At 43.1% G+C, this 26,530-nt stretch overlaps 1 protein-coding gene and 1 long non-coding RNA gene across 6 annotated transcripts in view; one reads left to right on the top strand and one right to left on the bottom strand.

Annotated features, from left to right (window-relative positions):
* Vit (vitrin) overlaps positions 1 to 26,530 on the bottom strand; it is a 119,359-nt gene that overhangs the window by 73,878 nt on the left and 18,951 nt on the right. For 2 of the 3 annotated variants that reach the window (XM_006525028.3, NM_028813.2), the window contains exons 2-3: positions 18,848 to 18,917; positions 7,088 to 7,153 (exon numbers count right to left, since the gene is read on the bottom strand). In XM_006525028.3, the coding sequence (XP_006525091.1) occupies positions 7,088 to 7,153; positions 18,848 to 18,899 (118 nt within the window). In that variant the 5' untranslated portion in view covers positions 18,900 to 18,917. The remainder of the gene's footprint in view (positions 1 to 7,087; positions 7,154 to 18,847; positions 18,918 to 26,530) is intronic. The other variant, NM_001197028.1, reaches the window with a different exon arrangement.
* The window catches only part of Gm32573, a 65,585-nt gene that overhangs the window by 34,732 nt on the left and 4,323 nt on the right, over positions 1 to 26,530 (top strand). Inside the window, exons 1-3 of one of the 3 annotated variants that reach the window (XR_001782250.2) lie at positions 2,786 to 3,492; positions 6,511 to 6,631; positions 6,730 to 7,094. This is a non-coding gene — a long non-coding RNA (predicted gene, 32573). Of the gene's footprint in view, positions 1 to 2,785; positions 3,493 to 6,510; positions 6,632 to 6,729; positions 7,095 to 26,530 lie in introns of those variants that run through there. The other 2 variants (XR_001782251.2, XR_876969.2) reach the window with 2 other exon arrangements.

The raw sequence follows: 26,530 nt of genomic DNA, 5'->3' as shown, positions 1-26,530 counted from the left end.
TTCCTATCGGATTGCCTTCAGCATGTGCTCGTGACAGGAGTCTAGATTCAAAGGATCCCTGGTGAAGCTCAGGAAGACCCACGAGGACAACTGGACACCATGGGTCAAACAAAGAGGTGGGAAGGAGATAAGAATGAGAAGAAAAAGAAATGAAAAAAAAATCAGGGTTGGTAGGGGAGAGGAGAGCTCCCTACCAAAGCAATGCCACGCCTATGAGTAGGCAGAATGGATACGCTGATATGCCAGCACTCACAGCCCAGACCAAAGGAAGCTACACAGGTTTCTCCTTCTCTATGTCTCTTCTTGTTACTTTACTGGCCACCTGGTCAACTCTCAGTCCTCTAGCCCCCTATCCCATTGCAGAGTAACAGCTTCCCTCTGTCCCCCTGCTCCCTGCCATGCGTAACCACCTAGCTAGAGTTTAAAATCTGGCTTTGACAACTAGTAGAGTCCTGAGCACTTGAGCCTCAGGAGTCTAGGATAACTTTTGGTGTTTTGGAAGAACCTGAAGATGGCCAGATGACCAACACGAACAAATGGCCTCTTCTTTGAAATTTCAACTCTTTGGGATGTGACGATTTTTGGTCTTAAAAAAAATCACTAGTGAAACATGAAGGCTTCCAGAAGCGAGGAGGACAGAGGGAACTCTAGAGGATCTATCTAGATGGCCTCACAGTCATATCTACAAGCAGCACTGACCTTGTCTTAGCCTCTCACCCACCACTCTCAATGGTATGAAGCCTGTCAGAATCCCCTTGCTCATCAGACCACAGATGACCAGAGTTCCCCTGTAGTTTCTGATTCAACAGGACTAGAATTGGCAGGACAAAGGGGCTCAGTTGATGTTGATATTGCTGGTCTTGTAATTTTGAGAACATCATCTGCTCTCCCACTGTGCCCTACAAAGCCCTGCTCCTATTATTTTGCATGTTAAATCCAAGTACCCCCTATAAGATAGGTTCTGTGTTCTCAACCATAAATGTAAGATGGTCAGGATTTCTTCATTTAGTGATAAGGAAGATGGCTTCCACCTCTGGTCTCTTTGAGCATATGCCTTCTTGAATGTATTATAGATCAGTAAAATAGGTCACTGTAGGTCAACTCTTGGTCTATATTTCTGCCAAGGGGAAAGGTTAACATTCTGATTTCATTGTTCAGTGCCTCCTTAGACATTGGGATCTCTCAACACCTATACAATGACCTCCACATAGAAGTACACAGAAGACAAGCACAGTTGCATCTAATAACCTCTCCAAGAGATGTGAAAATCATGGTTCTGTCTTCCACTTGACCATCCCTGTGCAGTTATGTGTAAATATGCCCATGTTGTCTACCCATGTACACGTGGATGTGTCATGTCTGCTCACTAGCTGGCTGTGTTCTTCTGTCTTCTCCCTTCATACTCTGGTATTCAATGTTACACTGGCTGGCAGGGCTATTTCATCTTCTTAGTGCAAGTTTGCCCACTCTTGTCTCCCTTGAGAATGACACTGCCTTGATGAGGTCAGATCCCAGCCAATCTAGATGGATGTAATTCAATGCTCTCCCGGCAACCTCCAAGACTGGGACCAGGAGAGAGATTAAGGGAGGTTGGGGGAGCGGTAGGAGGGAGATGCAGATGTAGAGAGACAGGCAGAGGTGTTGGCTCTTTGATTTGGTTCTTGTGGCCTTTCCATCTGGGAACCAGTCCCAGAGAACACCAGCTGTGCTTCCTGCCTTGGTTTCTGTGAATTACTCCAGGTCCCATCCAAATCCTCTTTTCTACTTAAACAAATTGGGCTTGGATTTCTGCTAATTGCAAACAAAACAACCTGTGCCGAGATACTCCCCATTGCCTCATGATGAAGTCCAGATTCCCACACAGTAGTGAAGGCCTTCCTTCGCCATTCACTACGGCTAATTCTCCACCATCCACCTGAACACCTTCAATTTATTCTGCATGCTTCAGCCAAATTGAATGTTTTCTTTTAAAAATTTGGGGAGTCTGACAGAGTCTTGTTATGTAGCCCTGATTAGCCTTGAACTTGTGATCCTTCTGCCTCGGTTTCCAAAGGGCTGGGGATATAAGCATGCACTGTTACATTTGGCCAACTTTTTAAGCTCTTTCAAATCTTCCAGCCTTGAGTATGTCCACCTACCCTCACTTAACTGTTTGTAATTTCACACCCTCTTGGACATTATCAGAGTAGGCGCATCATTCTCCATACATAGTCTGTTCCTTCATAGTAGGTGCATCATTCTCCATACATAGTCTGTTCCTTCATAGTAGGTGCATCATTCTCCATACGTAGTCTGTTCCTTCATAGTCCCACAGTACTAAAATATGTGATAGGCGTCCCTGTCACTTATTTTCCCGCTTGGTTTGTGAACCCTGCGGAGGTAAAGAGTGTGTCTTGATTCCAGTTGTCTCTGGGTATCTAACAGCAGGCTTGGTGCTTATCTGGCCCCTAGTAATTCCTTGCTGAACGCTTGAATGCTGGGCCTTCCCTGCCATAACTTACCTAGTCCAGCTGCAGACAACAATTGGAAAAATGAAAATTACTCTGGCTTCAAGCTATAGACTATAATTTGCAAATACTCCTGAGGTCAAGAATCAGATACGTCCCTGGCTTGGGAATATTCTATTACATTCATTGCATCTTTTCCCTCCCTTATTTAATGATTGTGCTAGAGTTTCTAATTAGAGAAAATACTTCAGGCATTTATTGATTCAAATGTGCTGCATCACAAGGGAGATTTTGAGAACAAAACTAGAATTTAGCATATCAGAAATTCAATCCATCTGAGATCTCTCCAGGGGGTTTGCCCTGGGTCAACTAGCGCAGACTTTCATAGTCACTGAGAACTGTTGTCATGGCAATCATGGAACCTTTCATGATTTTTGTATCAGGGTTAATGAAGATACTGGAAATAGCCCAAAGGAATCTACACTTGGGCGTGCATTTATCTCCATATTATCCCAATCACTGTTTCGAATATGCTTCTGCCCCAGTGCTGCTCCTCTTGGCTCTTGGTCCTGACAGGGATAAATAAACGACTGACTCCTTTTTAGTATTGCAACTTAAGAGTCTGTGGCTGCTCTTTTGGTCTCATTTCAGCCGGAAATCCCACATGGTAGCTTTTGCGAAAACCTAGAAAGGTGTGGCTGTGTGAAGCAAATTTCTTTTCTACGTCTCAAATTATAAATGTTACTGATTTCAACAGACTTAAATTTAATGCCTGTAAAGAAAGCCTTTGCTGGGGAAAGCATAGAACATTAACTCTGTCTAAAGCCTTTATTTTATGGTCGCTTATAAATGTCCATCATGCCTTCACTTCTGGATCCAGAGATCTCAGTGAGCTCCCAGTGCACTGTTTCCTATCCGTGTCCTGCTCTGCAAGCTATTTCCCAGCATCCACTCTGTCCTTCCTTCCCAGGGAGAACATCCCTTGCTTTCAGTAAAGAGTGTGTATTCGGGCAATTAAGACACTTCCTCTGTCCCTTACTGGCACGTAAGTATTATATTTAACTTTTTGGATATTTGTGTGTGTGTGTGTGTGTGTGTGTGTGTGTGTGTGTGTGTGTGTGTGTCTGAGAGAGAGAGAGAGGGAGGGAGAGAGAGAGAGAACTAGTATGTGCCTTCTTCATTCCTTGTTGACTGGAATGCAGTGAAGACGAGGTGGCAATTTTGGACCATTGGGAGCCACGTCAAAAATGGCAGAAGTTATAATCCAAAAGTCTGGAACTTCCATCAAATTACAGCTTGATTTCACTCGAGGGAGAGCGATTCAGTCTCATGTAAATGATAATTATTTTGGAATTTTATAGCTGATCTTAATTGATATGACCAAAATAAAATTTACTTTTCCTTTTCATTGCGTGAGGGTGATACACGCCCAGCGTTTGCTTCTGTGATTTACCTCCTGAAGCCAGAGCTGCAGTGGGGGTGGGGAATGCCCCACCCAGCACTGCGGCCTGTACAGCCTGCCTTTCCAGGGACTTCCACTCAGGTACAGCCAAATCTTGATCTTCACCATAGAAAAGAGCTTCACGAGAGTCATTATGAAGCCAAGTTGGGGTTCTAAGAAGGCAGTGCACACTCAAGAATCTCACTTAAGGCAGAGTCCCACTTGAGTGCCTTAACAGTAGTTTGTATGCTATCTGTAGTTACAATCTTATTTCTTTTGAAATTAAATTGTGGCACATGCCTTTAATCCCAGCACTTGGGAGGAAGAGGCAGGCAGATCTCTGAGTTCAAGGCCAGCTTGTTCTACAGAGTGAGTTCAAGGACAGCCAGGGCTACACAGAGAAACCCTGTCTTGAAAAAAACAAAACAAAACAAAAACAAAAAAACCCAAACATAACTTATAAACAAGTTCAAAGATTAAGCCAAGCCAAAAAATTATGTTCAAAACCATGAATCTGTTTACTTACTTCTCTTACCTTCAAGAATTCCCATTTGCAAATGAAACTATAAGTTTTTTATTGGGGGTGGGGATGATACACATTGTTCAGGTTTGCGGATGAGAAGGGTGTGCTTATAGAATTAAACTCAAAGGTCCTGTAGGTTTTAGCCTTAAGCACTGTTCATTAACTGTTCAAATATTTGTTCAATGCATTTTTTTTGTTTTTGGAAAAAGGAACATTGTTTCTGTGTAAGCAGTCCATCTCCCATGCCACGCCCAGTCCCACCAACAGTGAAGAGCATTTATTTTGGCTTCCAGTTTGAGGGTGTACAGTTCACGATAGTTGGGAAAGAAGGGGGTGTGAAGTGGCTGGTTATACTGTGTCTGTAGACAGGAAGCTGAGAAAGTGGTACTAGAGCATCTCTCTCTCTCTCTCTCTCGTTCTCTCTCTCTCTCTCTCTCTCTCTCTCTCTAAAACTCTCAAGGCTTCCTGCAACTCCTTCACTTCCCCCTGAGAGCTCCTTTCTCCTAAAGATTCCAGGACCTTCCACAATTGCACCCACACAGAGTATGAAGAATTTCAGCATGCAAGCGAGTGGGAGACATTTTACCACGTTCAATCCAAGCATTTTTTTCCCTTGGCCCCCTACACTCATGGTCATCTCATAACACAAACTATATTCATTCCAAGTTTAAAAGTCTTATAACTTTTCACACTTCTAACACTGCCCCAATAGTCCAGTTTCTAAACGAGATCTGTGATAATCTCTTAACTGTGAGCCATTGTAAAATCAAAATCAAGTTACTTGCTTTTCAAATATAATGGCTCAGAATAAGATTTCCCATTCTAGAAGAGAAGGATGGAGGAGGCATAAAAAGGAATACCAGGACCAAATTCTACAGCTCTACGTTGGCTCTCTGGGACTAGTGATGGACTCATCTGGCCTCCACAGTGCTTAGGTAGCCTCTCACCTCCAGCTCTGCGGCTTGCAGCACATGCATCATGTGCCAACCCTACTGCATGCCTGGCATCTCCAACATCTTGGGGTCTTCACTGCAATTTGGGCATCCCATTCCCAATCTCATGCCATGACTTTTTAGGGATGCCCTGTAGGGACTCCAACCCTGCCACATTGCCTGGGCCCAGGAACTTCCTTGGCACAGCCCTCATGATGCCATCATTCCTGTGTTTCACTTACTTGCAAATCAGCAGCATGTGAACAATGCCGCCAAGGTCTACTGCCCCTTAGAGATGCTATCCAGCCTTCTCTCACAGCTGCAGTGGCCTTTGTGTGCCTTGCTGTCTCAATTAGAACCGAACCAAACCAAACCGAACCAAACCAAACCAAACCAAACCAAACCAAACCAAACCAAACCAAACCAAACCAAACCAAACCAAACCAAACCAAACCAAACCAAAACAAAACAAAACAAAACAAAACAAAACAAATAAAAGAAAACCTACTTTCCTAGGCACTGGAGCAGGGAGGATCTTTAGAGAATTCTTAGTTCAGGCATAGTCTCTTCAGATGAATTTTGTTTTAACAGGCTGCAGACATTGTTGAATGGGCCTGAATGGGGCCTGAATGGGCCTTGCCCTTGGGACACCTATCCTGTGGCTCCAGTGTAGGGCAGGAGGTTTCTGCTCCACAGAGCTTCTGTCCCAACTACAGCTGCATCGGCAACTTCTGCTCACCCAGGCTCCTCTTCCTGGCAAACTGCACAGTTTTCAGGTCTTTCTGTTTAACTTGTTGCTCTCTCAGTGTAGACTGGGTAAGAGCGGCGAGCAGTCACCCTGATACCACCTGAATATTGTCTTGTCTTGAAATGTCTTCTCCCCAAACAAATTGGTTGTTCGTCACTTTTAAATTTGGCCTTACTTGAGTTCTTAGAATGTGTGAATAACCTCTATCTCTGTTCTCCATTGAATATCTTATTCCCCTGTGGAGAGTAGGGACTCCACTACACATATTTTTCTCAGCATTCTGATCTTACAAACTCCCCCCAAGAGTGGCCTGTTAAGTCGTGCTTACAGTACGATACTGCTCCTCTGGTTTACGGCTTTAAACTCTTCAGCATTCCTCCTACAAACTGTCTCTAAAGTCTTACAAACCCGCACGATAGGTTTATCCGAGTGACGGCAGGAGGGTGTAAGGTGGAGAGCCACACAGCACCCACGCGCAGACATCGGAGTTCTGCATGCAATCATAGAGTGATTTGGTTTCATCAGCTGAAACCGCAGCAGGTGAGAAATGTAGACCAGGTCCATGTTGGGTGTAAAGGCAGGGAACTCTTGCTTCTTCCTTTGTCTTTAATTTCCCTGACCTTTCTGTCTCTCTCAAGCATGCCGGGGAAACAGGAGGCTCTGACGGACTCGTGCACTAGTCAAACTGAATCTTCTGACATGGAGCGGAGACACCAGCCACAGCAAGCCAGTTGCCTGGTTCTATGTGTAAAATTTGAGTTTTCCTGTTGCAGAGGGACCACGTTTCTTTAAAGTCAGGATTCATATCAAATGTTTTTTTGAAGTGAGGTAGGTAATGAATAAGATATATCATCATTGAAATGTAAAGCAACTGACATAGAAGCAAACACCTTGGCCAAGCCCAAATACTGCCATCTACACCGTCTAACACAAGCGGGACCGCTCACCACGTGGGGCCATAGCCTTGTGCCAGAAAGGGATTTGGGTTTGACTTACTGAGTTTGGGCCTTTTAGTCTTCTTTGGCGTTTCTTTATTTGAATGTATTCCAGTTACCAGCAAAACTAGGCGAGGAAAAGAGAAAGCCGAATTAGTTACGATCCTTCCCCCTAACCAGTGTTTTCTTTATAGCCGTGATCACTCCTATTTGCAGTGGTTATACATGAGGGGTTTTCACTGATGGAACGAATCTTTTCTTATATGGAGGACAATGAGAGGTCCAGTCTGTAGAGTGTCTTAGCCTCTTCTGAAAGGTCTTTTCAGAAAACCACCTTGGTACCTGCCATATCTGTTACCTTCTCATTTCAACAGACCATGTCCGCTGCTCCTTTCCCAAAGGAGGGAGTGTGGGCCTGGTTCCAGGAACGAAATGTGTGTGTAGGATGAACACCCACGCCTCTCTTGTGACGTTTCCTCAGTTTTACAATGGGCTTCCAAATGCGCGATTTGCCAGTGCCCGTAGAAACACACACGCGCACGAGTGTGTATGTGTAAGAATGACTGTAGTAAAGCTGACTCGGGAGGGAGGGGAATCGGTAAACAACCTCAGCTGAGGCTGTATTGGAAAGGAAGACACGGGGAAGGCAGGGCGGAGAAGGGAAACCTCTCAGAGTCTGAGGATGGACCCGTGGACTCTGGTGCTGCGACCGAGTAGCCCTGGTCCTGCGCGTGCATCAGAGTTAGAGCCAGGGCCTCAAATGGCAGGATTTGGCCACTGCCTGCCCTCACGGATTCAGTAACCAGTGAATCGGTGCACGGAAGAATCTAAAGCCACATTTCATGGCTCTTATCCAAGTATATAGAATAATCCTGAGTCCCATGCTTTAAAAAAATTTTTTTGGCTGTTTTTCTTATTGCAAAAGTAATGCATGATTCTTCTAGAGAAATGCAAAAAGCAAAATAGGAGATATGGATGAGTGCAAAGTGTGTTTTCTGTATGTATATTACACGCATTTATGTAGGTACTTTAAACATTTGATCACGTGCATGCTAGCATAGTGCTTTACAACTTATTTCAACACATTATGTTGAATCATATATATATATATACACATATATACATATATATATATACACATACACACATACATATATATGTGTGTGCATACACATGAACACATACACATATACATATATTTTTTCTTGTCATTAAATGTTTCCCCACAATCATTTTAATGGCCTATGAAGTAATGCGTTATAAGCAGGTAGCCCAGTCTAACTGATCCCCCATTTAATGTAAATACCTTCATCTTTGCACAGATCTCTCATTATTTCTTTAAAACACTTTTCTTAAAATAGAATTTTTGTTTAGAATTTATATCCACTCAAAATTTTGGTATATACCACAACATTTTTATATTAATTTATTACTAGTGATGCGCAGACTCTCTCTTCTCCATCCCTGCACTAATTGCCCTTGTAACTGGAAGGGCGGTTCCATTGTTCTCAAAAGCCCGGTCAGTCCCCTTCCTGGACACACCAGGGAGATGTGGCCTCATCTTCCTTATGGTAGCTATGTTTGGAGACAACTTGCTTCCTGGATAGAGTTGGAATTCTGAAGGTGGGCATGGGAAAACACAGCAATCTAAACCCAGGCACTTAAACCCAGGTTGGGGACACACACCTATAGTGTTAGCACTTAGGAGGCCAAAGCAAGAGGATAATAAATTTAAGGCTACATAGTGAGGCTCTGTATAAAAAACACAAGACAATTGATCTCTGTCTTTCTCCTTTCACACACACACACACACACACACACACACACACACACACACACACTGAATATACATATATGTATATTCAATTTAGTTAAAAGTGAACTCTTAATTGGCATCGAGTTTTGAAGAAAGAAGCAGTAATGTCACCAAGTATTAGAAAATTATAAGGCCACTGTTACAGAAATTCACAAACAGCTTTCAGAGACCTCTTTTTACAAACGCCCTAATGTCGTTTGTTTAAATTTTTTTATTTATGTATATGATACATGTGTGTGCATATGTATAACTTGTGTGTGAGAGAGTTTGGGCATGACACAGTGCACATTCGGAGAAATGTGAAGGCTGACATTTTTTAGGTGTTATTTACTTCTGGGGTTTGGGTTTGGGTGTGTGTGGGTGTCCTGGAGGTGTGTGTGTTTTAATAGTAGTCTCTGTGCTATTTAATTCTGTATAAAGACCACACTTTCATCTTTTATGCAGAAATAAATAGCCAGAATCTAGGAATGTTATGTAAAAGACGTACTAAGCACATTCCAAGTAAACAAATAAACAAATGAAAGGTAACTTTGAAAGCATAAAGTGAAATCATTTAAGTGTCAGTTTTTGGGAAAGATAAATACTAGTACCCATGGGGGCCTGTGGGTCACTGGGAAGTTTTTATAAGTCTTGGTATCATTAGAACCATAAATATTTCAGAAAGCCCACCTCAGTACTTGTTTAGTCACCCAAGACCCTCCAGGATGAGTGAGCGCACGCGTGCTTTCTCAGCTCACCAACAACAGGGTAACAAGGTTGTTACTGTCCACATACACACAAGCCCTCCCCCGCTTGTACTTCCTTGAAGTATATGGGTTTGCTAATTAAAGCACCCTCTAATCCTGCCCTACAGCCGAGGGTTGTTTAGCACAGCCTGCACATGTGGTGGAACCCGGGGCAAGTTTTCCTTTCTCATTTGCAGGCATCTCTTGCTACCTTGAACGTAGTACATACACAATGAGGCTGGGGAGCCGGCTCAGGGCTAAAGTGCCGCACAAAGCATGCCGACCTGAGTTTGGATCTTGAACGTCCATACAAAAGCCTGGTATAGGGGTTTGTATTTCTAACACCAGCACTTGGGTTGGAGGCAGAGACAGAAAGATCTCTAGAGCTCATTGGCCAGACAGCCTAGCCAATCACTGAGCTCCTGGTTCACTCTGGAGGCTGATAGATAGAGTGAAGACTTTGGATAGCAACCGCCAACACCCGTACATGCGTGTTCAGGCACATCAGTATACACACTTGCCTATGAATAGTCTCGAACGTGCATCACTTCTTGTACTCATGAGCAAAAATTAAGTAGGAAATGTTGAACTTGGGTAGGAGGAACGAATCTTGCATTCATTTTCCTCGCAGCCTGGCAGAATACTAAGAGGCAGACCCCATGCCTACATAAAGCAACATTTTCAAATGGTAGTTTTAATTACCTACCCACTGAGACTATTGGGGTCTACAAACCTGGAGAAAAATGAGGCAAGAATGCAAAACTCTAATGTAACCATGACTCGATGCCCCTCGGAGTTCTGCTTTGAACATCCTAAACCTTTTCATCTTTCTTTTAGTAGCTCTTGGAATTTCAAGGAAGTTAAATATTAAAATTATGTTTTCTAATTTTAAAAGTTCTGCTACTTCCTGATCTCGCTTCCTCTCTGGTGCAATAGCAAACTAACCACCGTCAAGGTACCTGAGGTGTAATTGCTTTAAGTTCAGTTTTTTTTTTTTTTTAAAAAGCTGACCATAGAGATAACTCATAAATAAAGAAAACACAAAAGGATAAGCTTGAAACAATATTGAATTAATGACTCAAAATACAGACTAAAAGATGAGAGATTGCTTTTCTGTGTTATGTCCCTGTGTATGGAACAGAAAATTACACTTAATCCTGGTGGGGATTTGGGGCTAGTAAATTTCTCTGCTCTGTTGGTGCAGGCGGAGCCATACAGGAAAGCAATTTGATAATAGGTTTCAAGAGCCTTGAAAATTATCTTCTCTGACACAGAAACTACTCTCCTAGGGATATATCCCAAGTTAGAATCTTTGATATAGACAGAGATTTATGTAGAGATTCTCATTAGAGCATTTCTAATGGCAACCTGGAAAAAAGAAAATGTTGGAAATGCCCCAACAATTGGGAAAGTATAAGCATTTATTACAAACGATGTGTAGAAAGTGGCTAAATTAGCTGTGGGGTGCTCCGTTCTAACCTTAACAATCATTTTGACAGTTAAAGTAGAGGCAGAGAAAAGAAAAACCCTGGAACACTATACCAAAATGTTAATAATGAGGAAATCATGATTTATATATATCCTGTGTTCTGTATTCCTCCCTACTGTATCATATCATTTATGTGTAAAACATATATTTCATAGGACATAGGTTTCTTTTACACTTAAAAATAGGCCTTATCGTTAAATTATTTTTAATTTGGTCATATTAAAGTCAGATAGACTTAAGATGAAGAGAACATCCTAAAGTTATTGGCATGATTAATCTGTGTTCATGTTTTGTAGTAAGTTATGAATTATAATCTAATTTAAAGCGAACACGTGGAATGTCCAGATAGCCCATCAATAATCAAGTCAATAAGCATTTAGGTGCCTGGATCATTCACAGACATTCCTTGGTAAGTCTTTTAGGCATTTAATCCATTAGCACAGTAGCGCCCACAACACCTTGAAACACTATTCTATGAAGCAGATCACCTTAAAGTCATCCAGGCTCCCTAACGCTTTAACTTGTGATGAATGGACTCATGGGGACCTTGTGCACCAAGCAGATCAGTCTCACAACAAACAGGACTTTATTTTTTATAATCCCATGGAGTATCAACATAGGCTTCAAGTCATAGAATAGTAAACCTGGGGGTGGGGGGGTGGGTGCTTTGAAGTTTATCCTTTGCCCTTTTGTTTTAGGGAAAGGAAATCCAGGTCAAAGCTAGCAAACTGGCCACATCTGAAAGCAGGTTTGGTAGCAAGACTCTTAGCTTTTTAAAATTTCACTTCTTCTCTCTGGGTAGAAATGTTGACTAGTCTTGGATCCCTAAGACAACGAGTAGCATAAAATTCTATAGTATGCTTGGGGATGTCTCAGAGGTCCATGGTGGACTGGAGAGATGGCTCAGTGAGTAAGAGCACACCCTGCTCTTCCCGAGGACCTGAGTGCAACTCCCATCAGCCACTTCAGCCAGCTTACAATAGCCTGTCACCCTAGCTCCAGGGGGATTTGATACCCCTGTGGGCACTTGCATTAGTATGCATGCACCCCCACAGGGACTAGTTCTTCTCTGGGTTCTATTAAATTATGACTAATACAATTTATGATATTCAACCAGTCAATCTGAGGCTTTGATCTTTGTGTACTGTGTGAAATGATTATGTCATGCTAAGTGACATGGCCATTACTTCACACACACACACACACACACACACACACACACACACACACACACACACACACACGCACACACACACACGCACACACACACACACAGAGGTGGGGAGAGGGAGAGGGAGATGGAGAGAGACAGAGAAACAGAGAGAGACAGAGAAAGAGACACAGAGAGAGAGAGAGAGAGACAGAGAGAGACAGAGAGAGAACATTTCAAATCTACTTTTCTGAAAAGTTCCAAGCAAACAAAACAGCACTACAAACTAGTTAGTTACCATGCTGTGCATCAAAATCCCAGAATTTAACAACCTCACAAAGGAGGACATATCATAGCTATTCTCCTATACCGTCCTCTACTCTGTTTCCTTGACTTTTTTCTATGTAAGTTCATACAATACCATTTTCTGTGTCTGTGTCTGTGTCTGTGTCTGTGTCTGTGTCTGTGTCTGTGTCTGTGTCTGTGTCTGTGTCTGTGTCTGTGTCTGTGTCTGTGTCTGTGTCTGTGTCTGTGTCTGTGTCTGTGTCTGTGTCTGTGTCTGTGTCTGTGTCTGTGTCTGTTCCTGTCCCTGTCCCTGTCTGCCTGCCTGCCTGCCTGCCTGCCTGCCTGCCTGCCTGCCTGTCTGCGTGTGTGCGTGTGTGTGTGTGTGTGTGTGTGTATGTGCGTTTGCCTGTTTGCATGCATGAGAACACACATATATATGCACATAAGCAGGTGTGTGTACACATGTGTGGAGGCCAGGAGCTGATGTTAGGTGTTTCCCTTGATTGTTCTCCAGTTTAAAAAATTATAGTCATACACACACACACACACACACACACACACACACACACACACACACACACATTTGTGTGAGTGGACTCTCTTCTTCTAGCATGTGGCTTCTGGGGATTGAGTACTGCCCACTGCAAACAGAAGCCGCTCTGGCGGCTGAAGAGAAGCTCAGGTCTATGATCATAAACATAAATATAGTTGGGAAGCAGTTTAACCACGTAATCATTTCACAAACTAACAATTCTAAGTTCTGCTCTAGGGCTTATGACCTCTTCAGTCATGGACTTCTGACCAGGTTTACAGTACCAGAGGTGAGTGTCTACCTATGGAACAGGGCACAACTCCAATCAGAAAGAAGTTGGTTAGCCCATAACAGTTGGGCCACTGGTACAGCAATGTGAATATCTTGCCTTGCAGGTTGGTGTGGTGTTGAGTATGTAGCATACAACACTGGGTAAGACCACTGACATCTTTTCTACCCCAGAGGCTTGAAGAATACCTTCTGGCACCATGAAAGCTAGTTAGCACAGAGGATGTTCTCTGGTTGGTTGGAGACTAATTTTTCTATGTCTGCAACCAAATTATAGTGTGTGGAGACATTTCCTAACTGAAATTAGCCAGATGTAGAAAGACAACTGGGCTGGGAGGCTGTCTTAGCGCCAGAACTCTTGTCACATAACTAAATACTGTGACTGGAGTTCAGATCTCCAGACCTCACTAAAAGCTGAGCTGATATGGCGCTATCTGTCACCCCTCTCACTGAGGAGAGAGCAACAGAGGACCATCTGGATGAACTGGCAGCTAGAATCAGGGAGCTCTGTGCTCAGCCAGAGATTCTGCCTGCATGAAAAAAGAATAGAGAGAATTGGAGAGATGACTCAGTGAGTAAGGGAGAGCCCACTGCCTAACCTGGGATGGAATCTGGGCTGGCCTGACCTTTTTCAGGTCCTGTGCAGGTAACCAGAGCTGCTGTGCGTAGTGGAGTCTAATAACCATGTCAGGCCAGAAAATAACATCCCACAGCCCTCTTCCCTGTGAACTGTCTTTTATTTTCTTCCTGCCTGCTCTTTAACATCCTTACACTCCATCAATGGACACATGGCTAGAAGAGCAAATATCTTTGAATGCATGGATTCTATTTCTTTAGGGTGCACATCTGGTAAGATGGCAGGCTAGTTTTACTTTTATATTTTGATAAACCTCCATACAACTTTTCATAATGAATGCCATCATGTGTGTACCATTTTATACACATGAGTGAGTTCCATTGTATTCACCACCGGCAGGCAAGAGCTGACGGCCTCTTTTTCAGATCCTTATCAACTCTTGATACCTTGTGCATTTGATAAAGGCCATTCTAATAGACAAAGTAGTATTTGAACTTTTATAAAGTACATACATTTGCTATTTGCATATCTATCTATCTATCTATCTATCTATCTATCTATCTATCTATCTATCTATCTATCTATCTATCTATCCATCCATCCATCCATCCATCCATCCATCCATCCATCCATCCATCCATCCATCCATCCATCTATCTATCTATCTATCTATCTATCTATCTATCTATCTATCTATCTATCTATCTATCTTAGAAACATCGTTTCTAGCTTATTTTTAAAATTGCATTATTTTTATGATAGATTTTTGAGACGCCCCTGTAATATCAGTATTAACCTGTCATCAGATATATGGGCTTGCAAATATTCTTTCACTCCATAGGTTGCCTCTGTTCTCCGTTGATTTTCCCTGTGCTATGAAGAATTTGTTTTAGGTGAGCTCACTTGTAATTCGGCTTCTGTTGTCTGGGATTTTAGGGTCATGTCCAACAAGTCTATGCCTAGACCAATCTCAAGATTAATTTCCTAGGCTTTTTTTTTCAGTATCTCTTCAGTTTATGTTTAAGACGTTTCTATTTTTGGTTGATTTTTAAGACGTTGGTCGCAGCTAAGCATCTAATTCCATTCTTCTGCGTACGAACATCATATTTCATCAGTGCGATGCATTTAGGAAATTATCCTTTTCCTGTTGTCTTCTTAAAAGATCATTTGGCTATAAATTTATTTCTGGGACATCTTTTCTTCCCCAGTCATTTTTATTCTAGTACCATGCTGTTTTGGTTACTACATCTGCTGTGGTTTGAATGTGACATGTCCCTCGTAGGCTGATGTCTTTACTTGGTTCCTAGCTGGTCGTGCTATATTGGAAAGCTGTAGAACCGTTAGGTGAGGGAGGCTCACTGGAAGAAGTGAATCACTAGGATTAGCCTTGATGCTCTCCAGTTCATTCCCACTACTTCCTGTCTACCCTCCGCTTTCCGACTGAGATCACCCTGTAATCAGCACCCCTCAAACTTCCGATGAGGCAAGCTTCCCCGTTATGAAGGAGTGTATCCCTTGAACTTAAGCCCAAGTAAACCCTGTTTCCATTAAGTCGCTTCATTTCAGGTACTTGATTACTGTACCAAGAAAATCAGTTAATAGAGCATCTTTGAAAAGGATGTTGAAACAAGGTATCGAAATGATTTGGTTGGCTTTGCTCAAGAAAGGAAAAGTAGAAAACATGTTGTTGGCGGGAAGTGGGGGGAGGGATAAAAAAGATCATCCCTTTAAAGTTACAAAGAAACAGTGATTGTTAAAGAAAGGAGCACTGGACACAGGGCTGAAGGGTTTTCACGGATCTAGCCTCCCAGGCATTCAGAGGTCAGTGAAATCGTGGTCCTAGAGGTACCAGCTGCTGCTTGAGCTAGCCCCAGAATTTTAGCATTCATTGTCTGTGTCCTCTGGGAGCTACAGGGCCTGGAGGCTTCCACCAGGATTTTGAGAAAAGCCTGGGAGGTCAGGCAATGTGTAGATGAGTTGGATCCTATGCAGACTCCTTAGGAAGCAATACATGAAGCTTTAGCTTCAAGCAAGTTCCTAAGGTTTTTGGAACTGCCAAGAACATAGGATTTCTGCTGAGGAAAGTGGCAGGGGCCAAGGGGAGATGTCCAAAAAAGAAAAAGAGGGCATGTTAGCTATGAATGTCAAGGCCATTGATGCAGTGATGTCCAAGCCTGTCGGAGCCCAGCTACCCTATACACTGAGTGCTTGACATAGAGCTACCTAGTTTTCTGTTTTTCTTCAGCCCCACCCTTTCTCTAGGTACTCCATCTGTCCATTTTGGAATGGAAATGTCTACTCTCTATCATTACATATTGGAAGAATGTAACTTTCTGATGTTATAGAGACTCATTATTAAGAGTTTGCCTTGAGCCTCAAAAAAGACCTTGACCTTGGACTTAAGAGTGGTGTTGAGAAAATTGGATATAGTACTACCGGAGGATCCAGCAATACCTCTCCTGGGCATATATCCAGAAGATGCCCCAATGGGTAAGAAGGACACATGCTCCACTATGTTCATAGCAGCCTTATTTATAATAGCCAGAAGATGGAAAGAACCCAGATGCCCCTCAACAGAGGAATGGATACAGAAAATGTGGTACATTTATACAATGGAGTACTACTCAGCTATTAAAAAGAATGAATTTATGAAATTCCTAGGCAAATGGATATTGATAAGTGGATATTAGCCCAGAAACTTAGGATACACAAGATATAAGATACAATTTGCTAAACGCATGAAACTCAAGAAGAACATAGACCAAAGTGTGGACACTTTGCCCCTTCCTAGAAATGGGAATAAAACACCCATTTGTTTTGAGACCCATTTGTTTGAGAGACAAAATTTGGAGCTGTGACAAAAGGATGGACCATCTAGTGATTGCCATATCCAGGGATCCATCCCATAATCAGCTTCCAAACGCTGACACCAGTGCATACACTAGCAAGATTTTGCTGTAAGGACCCAGATATAGCTGTCTCTTTTGAGACTATGCCGGGGCCTAGCAAACACAGAAGTGGATGCTCACAGTCAGCTATTGGATGGGTCACACGGCCCCCAATGGAGGAGCTAGAGAAAGTACCCAAGGAGCTAAAGGGAACTGCAACCCTATAGGTGGAACAACAATATGAACTAACCAGTACCCCGGAGCTCTTGTCTCTAGCTGCATATGCATCAAAAGATGGCCTAGTCAGCCATCATTGGAAAAGGAGGCCCTTTGTTCTTGCAAACTTTATATGCCCCAGTACAGGGGAACGCCAGGGCCAAAAAGGGGGAGTGGGTGTGTAGGGGATTGGGGGGGTGGGTATGGGGGACTTTTGGGATAGCATTGGAAATGTAAACGAGGAAAATACCTAATTAAAAAAAAAGAAAAACAAAACAACAAAAAAAAGAGTGGTGTTGAAAACTGGGCAGGGCATTATAGATTCTGAATCTGAAATGTTTCCCATAGGTGCCTTTCTGAACAATTGTTCCTCAGTTGGTGGTATCATGGAGGAGCCTGGGAAACCTTTTGAGGGCCAGACTTTTAGCTGGTGGAATTAGGGCCTAGGTTACATAGGTTGGCTTTTGGGGGTTGTGTCTGGCCCGTTGTTCTGTAGCTCTGTCTGCTAAATGGTTTGCCATGACCTGCAGTGGCTCTGCCTTAGTTCGTCAGTTAACAGAGCAGCCTGGCCCATCAGGCTTTCCTAACAGCATGCTCTGAAACCACAACCCAAAGCAAATCTTTCCCCCGGTTATGTTCTGTCAGCTAGAGTTGGTCATAACAATATAAAGGTTACAAAATTCTGTAGATGTACTGAATAGGTTTGCTAGTTCTAAGAGTTTATTGGTGTACATTTTGACATATGTTACCTGTTATGGTAGATGATTTTAAGCTTTAATTAAGTTATTGATTTAATTATGTGGGGGTAGGAATATTGGGTGCAGGTGTCTCTGTAATCCAGAGGAATGAGGGTCCTCTAGAGGTGGAGTTACAGTGGGCTGTGTAATTTCACCCCTCCCCCATGTGATTTATGCATTAAAGTCTAAATCCCTAGTGCCTCAGATGACCTGATCTAGAAATAAGTGGCACAGATAATTGGTTGAGCTGGGATGAAGTCATACTGGAGTTCTTGACCTAGTAAAACTGATGTCACAACAAAAGGGAAAAGCCAGAGATGGACACGCACTTGGAGGATGCTATGTGAAGATGCTTAGGATGAGAGCATTGTACTCATAAACAAAGCACGCCATACATTTCCAGAAAGTGTCCAGGGGCTAGGGCAGAGGCAGGGACAGACTTCACCCTGAACACCATCTGGAGGAGCCATCCTCACTGACACGCTGATTTTAGATGTCAAGTCTCCAGATGTGGAGGATAACTGGAAGATAACATATTTTGATTGCTCTGGGATCCCCAGCTTGTGGAACAGCCCCAGTGAGTTAATATAGACTATCGACAAGAACTCTGTGTCTTCCAGTTTCACCATGGCATACAGGAATGTGCTAGCTGGGAAAACCTCAGACAGTGGGCACTAACAACACAATGTTACCCCTGGGCTTAGTCCTAAACCCACTGGCAGTATCTGTATTCCAGCTGGTCTGCTGTGCCTCTGTCCAAATTGTGTTCTTTAGAGATAAAGGAAGATTCAAATATTCATCTCCAAAATATGAAGTTATGGCAGGAGTAAATAATTGTCATGATAAATTCTTTTTGATAAATTAATAGACAGGAGGATCTCAAATTCAGAATCTATCAACATGCTATATCTGAAGTATTAGTTACTCAAAATTATAAAGGTATGTGTGTATAGTATCTGGAACATATAAGCACTATACATGATAAAAACATGGACTTTATATGGACACACACACACACACACACACAGAGTCTAAGGCATTTTGAATTTGATCTATATTTAACATTTCTTTCCTTGGCCATATCAAAGAGAATCCAGATACACATATAAAGTACTTACCAAGCAACACTTCAATAACAGATGCCTTCATAGTGGGAACAACAATTCCCATAAATATCAGAATGGCACCCTGGAGAAGAAGAAAAATATCATCAGGCTTCAGCCAGGAGCTCCGAGTTGGATGTACAAAGGATGTGCGGACACTCTGCATCATTTTGCATTGCCCCATGGAGCCCGGATTTGAAGCTTCATCCTATAATATGGTTGCTTTTGTGCGGAAGACGGTGGCAACACTGAATTAAAAGCCAGTTCTCTTTAAAAGGCACAGTTTAACAGAGGTAGGAAAATGTATGTGTGTGAACACAAGCAATTGCGGCATCAGAGGGCGGGGGTAGGGGTGGGGGAGACTCAGAAGGCCTTATATGGGAGTGGGAGGGGCATTTACAGAGCAGGTCTCTCACTTCACTGCACGTTGGTATTACTGGGATTATTCACAACCCCAATACCCAGGCTGTGCCCAGATCAATGAGTCAAAAGCTGTTGGGGATAGTCTGGGTATTAAGCTTCAAAACACTGATAATTCAATAGGCAACCAAAGTTCAAGAAGCAGTGGTCGGAATAGGGCGTCTCCTTACAAGGCATACAAATCCCCTGGGTGCCTTGTCAAAAGTGCAGAGTTTTGCATAGTAGGTCTGGATATAACAACAGGGACACTAAAGGAAGAAAGGAGAGTCTATAGCCGTACCACCCTGAATGTGCCCCATCTTAGCTGATCTAGGAAGTTAGGCAGGGCCTGGCCTGTTTAGCACTTGGATGGGGGAAATGAAGGGGATTATGTGGCCCATGAGCATAAGCAAAAGCTTCATGGAGCTGGGAGTGGCTGGCCCACCTGGCTGGCATCAGCGGAGTTTCAAAACAAAGAGGGAAAAGGGACACCCAATGTTTGGATCAGCACAGAGTTCTAGGAGCTGGAAAGCAGAGTGGGTGTGAAAAGGTAAATGCTATCTATGAGCAATACACCTCCCTTCTCCTAAAGCTATCAGGAGACCCTCAAAGGCTCACTAACTCTACCATGCACTCTCACGCACCAGACTTCGTTTTGTTCTGAATCTTTACGGTAAATCAGCATGGTGGATTTGGAGGTTGTCGTTGCTTATAGAAGGAAACAAAGATGTAGGAAGTTCCAGATTACAACCACAGTCCCATCAGAGAGTGAAGGCAGAGAAGAAAGGGGTTAGGTGGGTGCATCTGCCTGTGGTTCATGCAATAGGAAAGAATGTGGTGGGGAATCCAGACATAAAATTGGCTTGCATTTTATTTGCATGATCATCAATGATATCAAAATACTCTCTCCCTCTGGGCAAGTGGCTTACCATTGCTGGGTGGCCTGAAGCTGGTAGTCACAGCCCTATACCTTGCTGTGGACCAGGAGTTTTTGTAAATATACTTTCTGGGAAGGAAAATGTCCTGAGTTGCATATTATGCCAACTTCTATGATATAAATTCTTACAAAAATCTCAGTTTAAGTCACAAAAGTGATTCTACTACATCGGAAATGTATAAACTTACATTTAATACTTAGATACAGATCTGTAATGAGCTAACACAAAGTGCTTATCAATTATGATTGAAACACCAATACAAATACCAATTGTGATGGTCTGTATATGCTTGGTCCAGGAAGAGGCACTATTAGAAGATGCGGCCTTGCTTGAGTAGGTGTGTCACTGTGGGTGGAGGCATTAAGACCCTCATCCTAGCTGCCTGGAAACCACTAATTTGCTAGCAATCTTCAGATGTAGAACTCTCAGCTCCTCCTGCACCATGACTGCCTGGATGCTGCCATGCTCCCGCCTTGATGGTAATGGACTGAATCTCTGAACCTGTAAGCTAGCCACAATTAAATGTTGTCCTTATAAGAGTTGCCTTGGACATGGTGTCTGTTCACAGCAGTAAAACCCTAACTAAGACATCAATGAATTTAAAACTGCTGGCTATGTGAAAGATTTGTTCTAAATAAAGCACAGATGACCTCCTCCAAACACTGGACCACTTTGTTGATTTTGAGCAACGTTTGTGATGTTCTCAATTTCCCAGCTGAAGTAGTCTACCAGTACCTAATAGTAAAGCAATGGCCTTTAGCTTCAGAGGAGAGGCATTCAACTTGCTTGCTAGCTCAATGCTAAAGTAGCTTTAATATATTTTGGATCAAGTGTAATAAATAGTTTTTACTAATTTGAGACACTGCTAAACAATGGGCATGAGTTCAAACCTAAAGAGATGCAGGCACAGCTGTGGGATGCTGAGTTATCATTGCTACTGTTCCAGCGCTAACATTACAGCGTTGCAGATTCATCCTCTCTCTCTCTCTCTCTCTCTCTCTCTCTCTCTCTCTCTCTCTCTCTCTCTCTCTCTCTCTCTCTCTCTCCACTTAGTGGAGACCCCCCCCAGGCTTGTTGGCTCCACACACATACTACATCCAGACTCAGTCAGTTCTCACCCTCACCATTGTACCTGGTCGAGGCCACACCCTGGCCCCCCTAGATTAGTTTTGTTAGCCTTATAGAGAGGTTAACTGGCATGGCCCTGGGCAAATTGGTTCCCAGCATCCCTCTGCTTAGAGTTGTAGGTGGGTCACAACCATACAATAATGAAACCCAAAGTCTACAGGTGGCTCAAGGTCCTACTGGATTTATCCACCTTTTATTCCCTGATCTGATTTTGCATTATTCCTCACCTCACTAATCAAGTCCAGGGCACTTTGGGTCCTTGGCTGTTTTTAGAACATGCCTTTCACCTCAGGGTCTCACTTCTAAATTTACTGTCCCACTAATTGTTTGCTCTGCCTCAGCATACTTCCTCCACATGAATACATGACTGTTCCCATGTTTTTCTTAGATCTTCACTCGAATGTTGCCTTCTTCTGGAACATTCTGCAATCATCCTATTTTAAAGTCACAATCCCCTTTCTGTCCACAACCATGACTATGCCCTATTCTTGCCTTGCTATAGTTTTTCCTTGTTACTTATTATTTTTGACATACTCTACAATTTACTTATTTTATTTTTATTTGTCCACTGTTGGGTCCCCAAAAGAACTCTAACTCCACAAGGGTAGGGATTTTAATTTGACTTTATAGATGCTCAGCAAATCCATGTTAGATGAATCTGTGAATACCGTGAGAGCTGTCTCCTTTCTCTGGGAAAGAAAAACAAAGAAACAAAACAAAAGAAAGACAATCTGAATATACACCAAAACCAATCAAATCATACATTTTAAATAGCCCATTTTATAATCTGTGAATGATATATAATAAAATTACATTTAGTAATTTAGTTAACATTTAGTTAACAAGGCATTATAATATTCTACACACAAGCCCAAGGGGTTTGAAAACAAGGGAGCACAGAGGAATGCTCTCAGATATTAGAAGTCATGAAAAAAAATATGACCTTCACATAGTGGGCTGCATGGATAGCCACCAACCAGTTCCAAGAAACAATCGCTCTAATCCTGGTGAAGATATTACCCACATATGACTCATCAGCAATAGAACCAACCGGAAACGCTTTGTGCTTTGGAAGCAGAGTGTATTGAAGGTTCTACTTCACCCCTGTGCTTTCTTTCCTTGCTTGGTCTGTTTTTTTCATACTCTCAAATGTTAATGTGATTTTTGAAATGAGAGGGAAAACATTGAAACCCTCTCTCTCTGACACCCCAGAGGCCAGGGCTGAAGACTGCTGAAGTTCCACTAAGCAATTTCTGCAGAAGGGAAGGCGGTCAATATCATGAAGTCATGGGGTGTTCAGCAGCTAGGGAGCCTTAATTCCTCCTGTGCTCCCAGAAGTGCTGACAAAAATTGAACAAGAGCTTCCAAAAGAATGTTACTTGTGCATGAATTATGGATTGTGCTGTGAGCTATAATTTAAAAATTCCTCAACCTGGAGTTCTGGTGAGACAGATAAAACCCAGTTGTGAAAGAAAAATATACTTTAGTGTAAAGAGATTAGCATAGCCAATTCAATTAGATATCATTGCCTGAAGTTAGAAGAGGACAAATTTGCAATAAATAATAATAGCACCTTGTCCTAACTTCATCTCTCTTGCTGTGATAAGATACTCAGACCAAAGTTTGGAGCTAAGGTAAAAGGGTGGACCATCCAGAGACTACTCCATCCGGGGATCCATCCCATAATCAGCCACCAAACCCAGACACTATTGTATATGCCAGCAAGATTTTGCTGAAGGGACCCTGATATAGCTGTCTTGTGTGAGGCTATGCCAGTGCCTGGCAAACACAGAAGTAGATGCTTATAGTCATTTATAGGATGGAACACAGGGCCCCAATGGAGGAGCTAGAGAAAGTACCCAAGGAGCTGAAGGGGTCTGCAACCCTATAGATGGAACAACAAAATGAACTAACCAGTACCCCCAGAGCTTGTATCTCTAGCTGCATATGTAGCAGAAGATGGCCTAGTTGGCCATCATTGGGAAGAGAGGCCCCTTGGTCTTGCAAACTTTATATGCCCCAGTACAGGGGAATGCCAGGGCCAAGAAGTGGGAGTGGGTGGGTAGGGGAGCAGGGTAGGGGAAGGGTATAGGGAACTTTCAGGATAGCATTTGAAATGTAAATAAATAAAATATCGCCGGGCGTGATGGCGCATGCCTTTAATCCCAGCACTCAGGAGGCAGAGCCAGGCAGATTTCTGAGTTCGAGGTCAGCCTGGTCTACAAAGTGAGTTCCAGGACAGCAAGAGTTATACAGAGAAACCCTGTCTCGAAAAACAAACAACAAACAAACAAACAAACAAACAAAAAGAAGATACTCTGACCAAAAACAACTTAGGGGAACAAAGTGTTGATTTTGGTTTACAGGTCACACCTGATCATGGGAAGTCAAGGAAGTCAACTGAAGTAGAAACCAAAGAGGAATGCTGTTTTCTGCATCAAATACAGCCCAGGACCACCGCCCCTTGCCCAGGGAATGGTGCTGCCCACAGTGGGCGAGTCTCCCTTACATCAATTAACAATGAAGATAATCTCCCACAGACATGCCCAAGGCCAGTATAAATTGGGCAATCATTCCAAGAATCTCTTCTCAAAGCTATGTCAAGTTGACAGTTAAAGCTAACTAGGACATACCATATATATTCTTCACTGTCTTTTTAACAATTAATTACTTAATTATTTACATCTCAAATGCTGCCTCCACCTCTCAGTCCTCCCTCAAAGAGTTCACCCCCTCCATCTCTCCTCTGTTACTGTTACTCTTTGCCTGAGAGAACAGCAGCCCCCCATATCCCTCACCCTGGTGTATCAAGTCTCTGCCGGATTTGCTACATATGTACTGGGGACCTTGGATCAGTCCATACATGCTCTTTGGTTGGTGGCTCAGTATCTGGGAGCTCCCAGAGGTGCAGCTTAGTTGACACTGTTGGTCTTCTTGTGGGGTTGCCATCTCCCTGAAAGGTCTTCAATCCCTCCCCTAACTCTTCTATAGGGTCCCAACCTCTGTCTAATGTTTGTCTGTCAGTATCTGCATCTGTCTCAGTCTTTAAAGAAACTTCATGTGTGTTTCTAATTTGAGAGCTCCTCTGTTACTGTTTTTCTAGTCACTGTCTTTCCTCTTCCTTCTTTTCCTCTTCCTCTTCCTCCTCTTCCTCCTCTTCCTCCTCTTCCTCCTCTTCCTCCTCTTCCTCCTCTTCCTCCTCTTCCTCCTCTTCCCCCTCCTCCTCCTCCTCCAGTTCACTATGTAGCTAAGAATGGCTTTGAATTGTACATCACCACAAAAGGTTTCTGCGATGCAGAGATGAAAGCCAGGTTTTTGTGTGTGTTGGGTAAGCACTTAACAAACTGAACTGCAAACCAGAAGGCTCTTCCTTCATATTGCCTATCAGTTGGTTCCTGAACCCTGACACATTGCTTGGCAGTGAGTCCCACAGTCTGTGCTTGCTGAGAAAATAAGGGAGGCTTGTTCTTACGGTGATTTTGTTTATGAAGTGGAGGTTTATATCTTAGTTTCCAGGTCTTTTGTTTTTGTTTTTTCTTTTTGTCTTTTTGAGACAGGACCTTGGCTGTCCTGGAACTCACTCTGTAGATCAGGTTGACCTCCAATTCAGAGATCTACCTGCTTCTGCCTCTCGCGTGCTGGGATTAAAGGCATGCGCCACCACTGTGCAGTTCTTGGTTTCCATCTCCAAGAGAAGGAAACCAGGGTCTCCAGTGACTGAGTGACTTCTCTAAGGTCATACACTCAAGTCGGGCCCAGTTTTACAGTTCTTGCTTCAGTACAGTTTTTCTTCCTTGACATGTGCAGAAGCAAAACTGACTTTTCCTGAGATCTACTTGTTAGTGTGCTTGATGCTCATGGGTGAAGAGGGCAAGCTATGTAAGTCAAAGAAGGCCAGAGAGGGAGGAGTGTTCGATAAATATGGAAGGAGACTGAGGGGTAAACAGAGAGAAAATGACTTGTGCAGCCCATGAGGGATGCATTGTGCTCATCTGCTTAAAACTTACCCTGTGCACAGAAGCTGACAAGCCAGCTGTTTGTAAGGCGAATCAAGATGAAACTATGATCAAACTCGCCAACTGGGGAGGGGCATTTAGGGACTGCCTTATCATCACTGTGTGTGTATGTGTGTGTGTGATGCATTTATCTGTACCACTAACACATTTACCGCGAGACTTAAAAGTTAGCCAATAAACAGAAACCGACCTGAAGGTTGTCATAAGATGTGACCCGTGGAGAAGAGTTACCATTTCACACGATGATAACATCAAATGAGGATCAACCATGGCCTCTGACCTCTGACCTCCTTGCCCATTGCTCTCCCTGTTCTGTACTGCACGTGCCTTCCAATTAAAAGGGCTGGTTTTGTAAAGCACAGGACTGAAAATCTGTTCACCTGTCAAAAATCTTCACATCCCACTCACTCTCTAAATGACAAAGCCTAAATTCCTAGGGGAGTCATTAGAGACTCTTGAAAATGTGGCCCAGGTGACCCTTCAACACTATTAATCTGAAATTCTCCTTCATAATTCTGTCTTCTGGGCCCCAGCACCAATGGACTTCTGATCTTTATTTCTGCACATTAGTACCATGGCTCTCACTCATAGTACTGTCTCCCTAGAAAACATCACCACCTTCCCCTGTCTCTCAGAAGCCTAGCTGTGTTCCAGACTTCAGCCCAGGGCCCACCCCTTTTGTGCAATTCTTCCTGGTTTCCTAAAGCCAAATCCCATCTTCCTTCATAAACCTGATGATTCAAAAATGAAAGAAAGAAGAAAGAAAGGGAAAGGTTGTGTGTGCCCTACGTGCTAAACAGAGAGAAGCAGAATGCATAACCAAGTATCAAGTTGCTGCAGGTCTTCCAGAGGGAGATTGACATGTGTTTGGTCATAGCTAACATTTATGGGATACATGCTAAGTATAGATGATAGATTAGCTCACTAACCTTTACAACAGATTGGCAAAGTATTCACTAGTTATTGACTTAATTTAGAGGTAAGGCCCTGGAAACACACAGAAGTCAGAGACTCTGTGCACAGTGACAGGGCTGGAAGAGGAGCAACACTGCCCAGACTGGAGGCCCCGCAAGTGCTTGCAAGCAGCAAGCAGCATGCAGCAAGCAGCAAGCAGCATGCAGCAAGCAGCAAGCAGCATGCAGCAAGCAGCATGCAGCAAGCAGCAAACAGCAACCCAGCAACCCAGCAGCCCAGCAGCCCAACAACCCAACAACCCA

Source organism: Mus musculus, chromosome 17, assembly GCF_000001635.26.
Source record: "Mus musculus strain C57BL/6J chromosome 17, GRCm38.p6 C57BL/6J".
Taxonomy (NCBI): Eukaryota; Metazoa; Chordata; class Mammalia; order Rodentia; family Muridae; genus Mus; species Mus musculus.
Note: the sequence above shows the minus strand (reverse complement) of the source record. Positions and strands in the feature narration are given on the sequence as shown.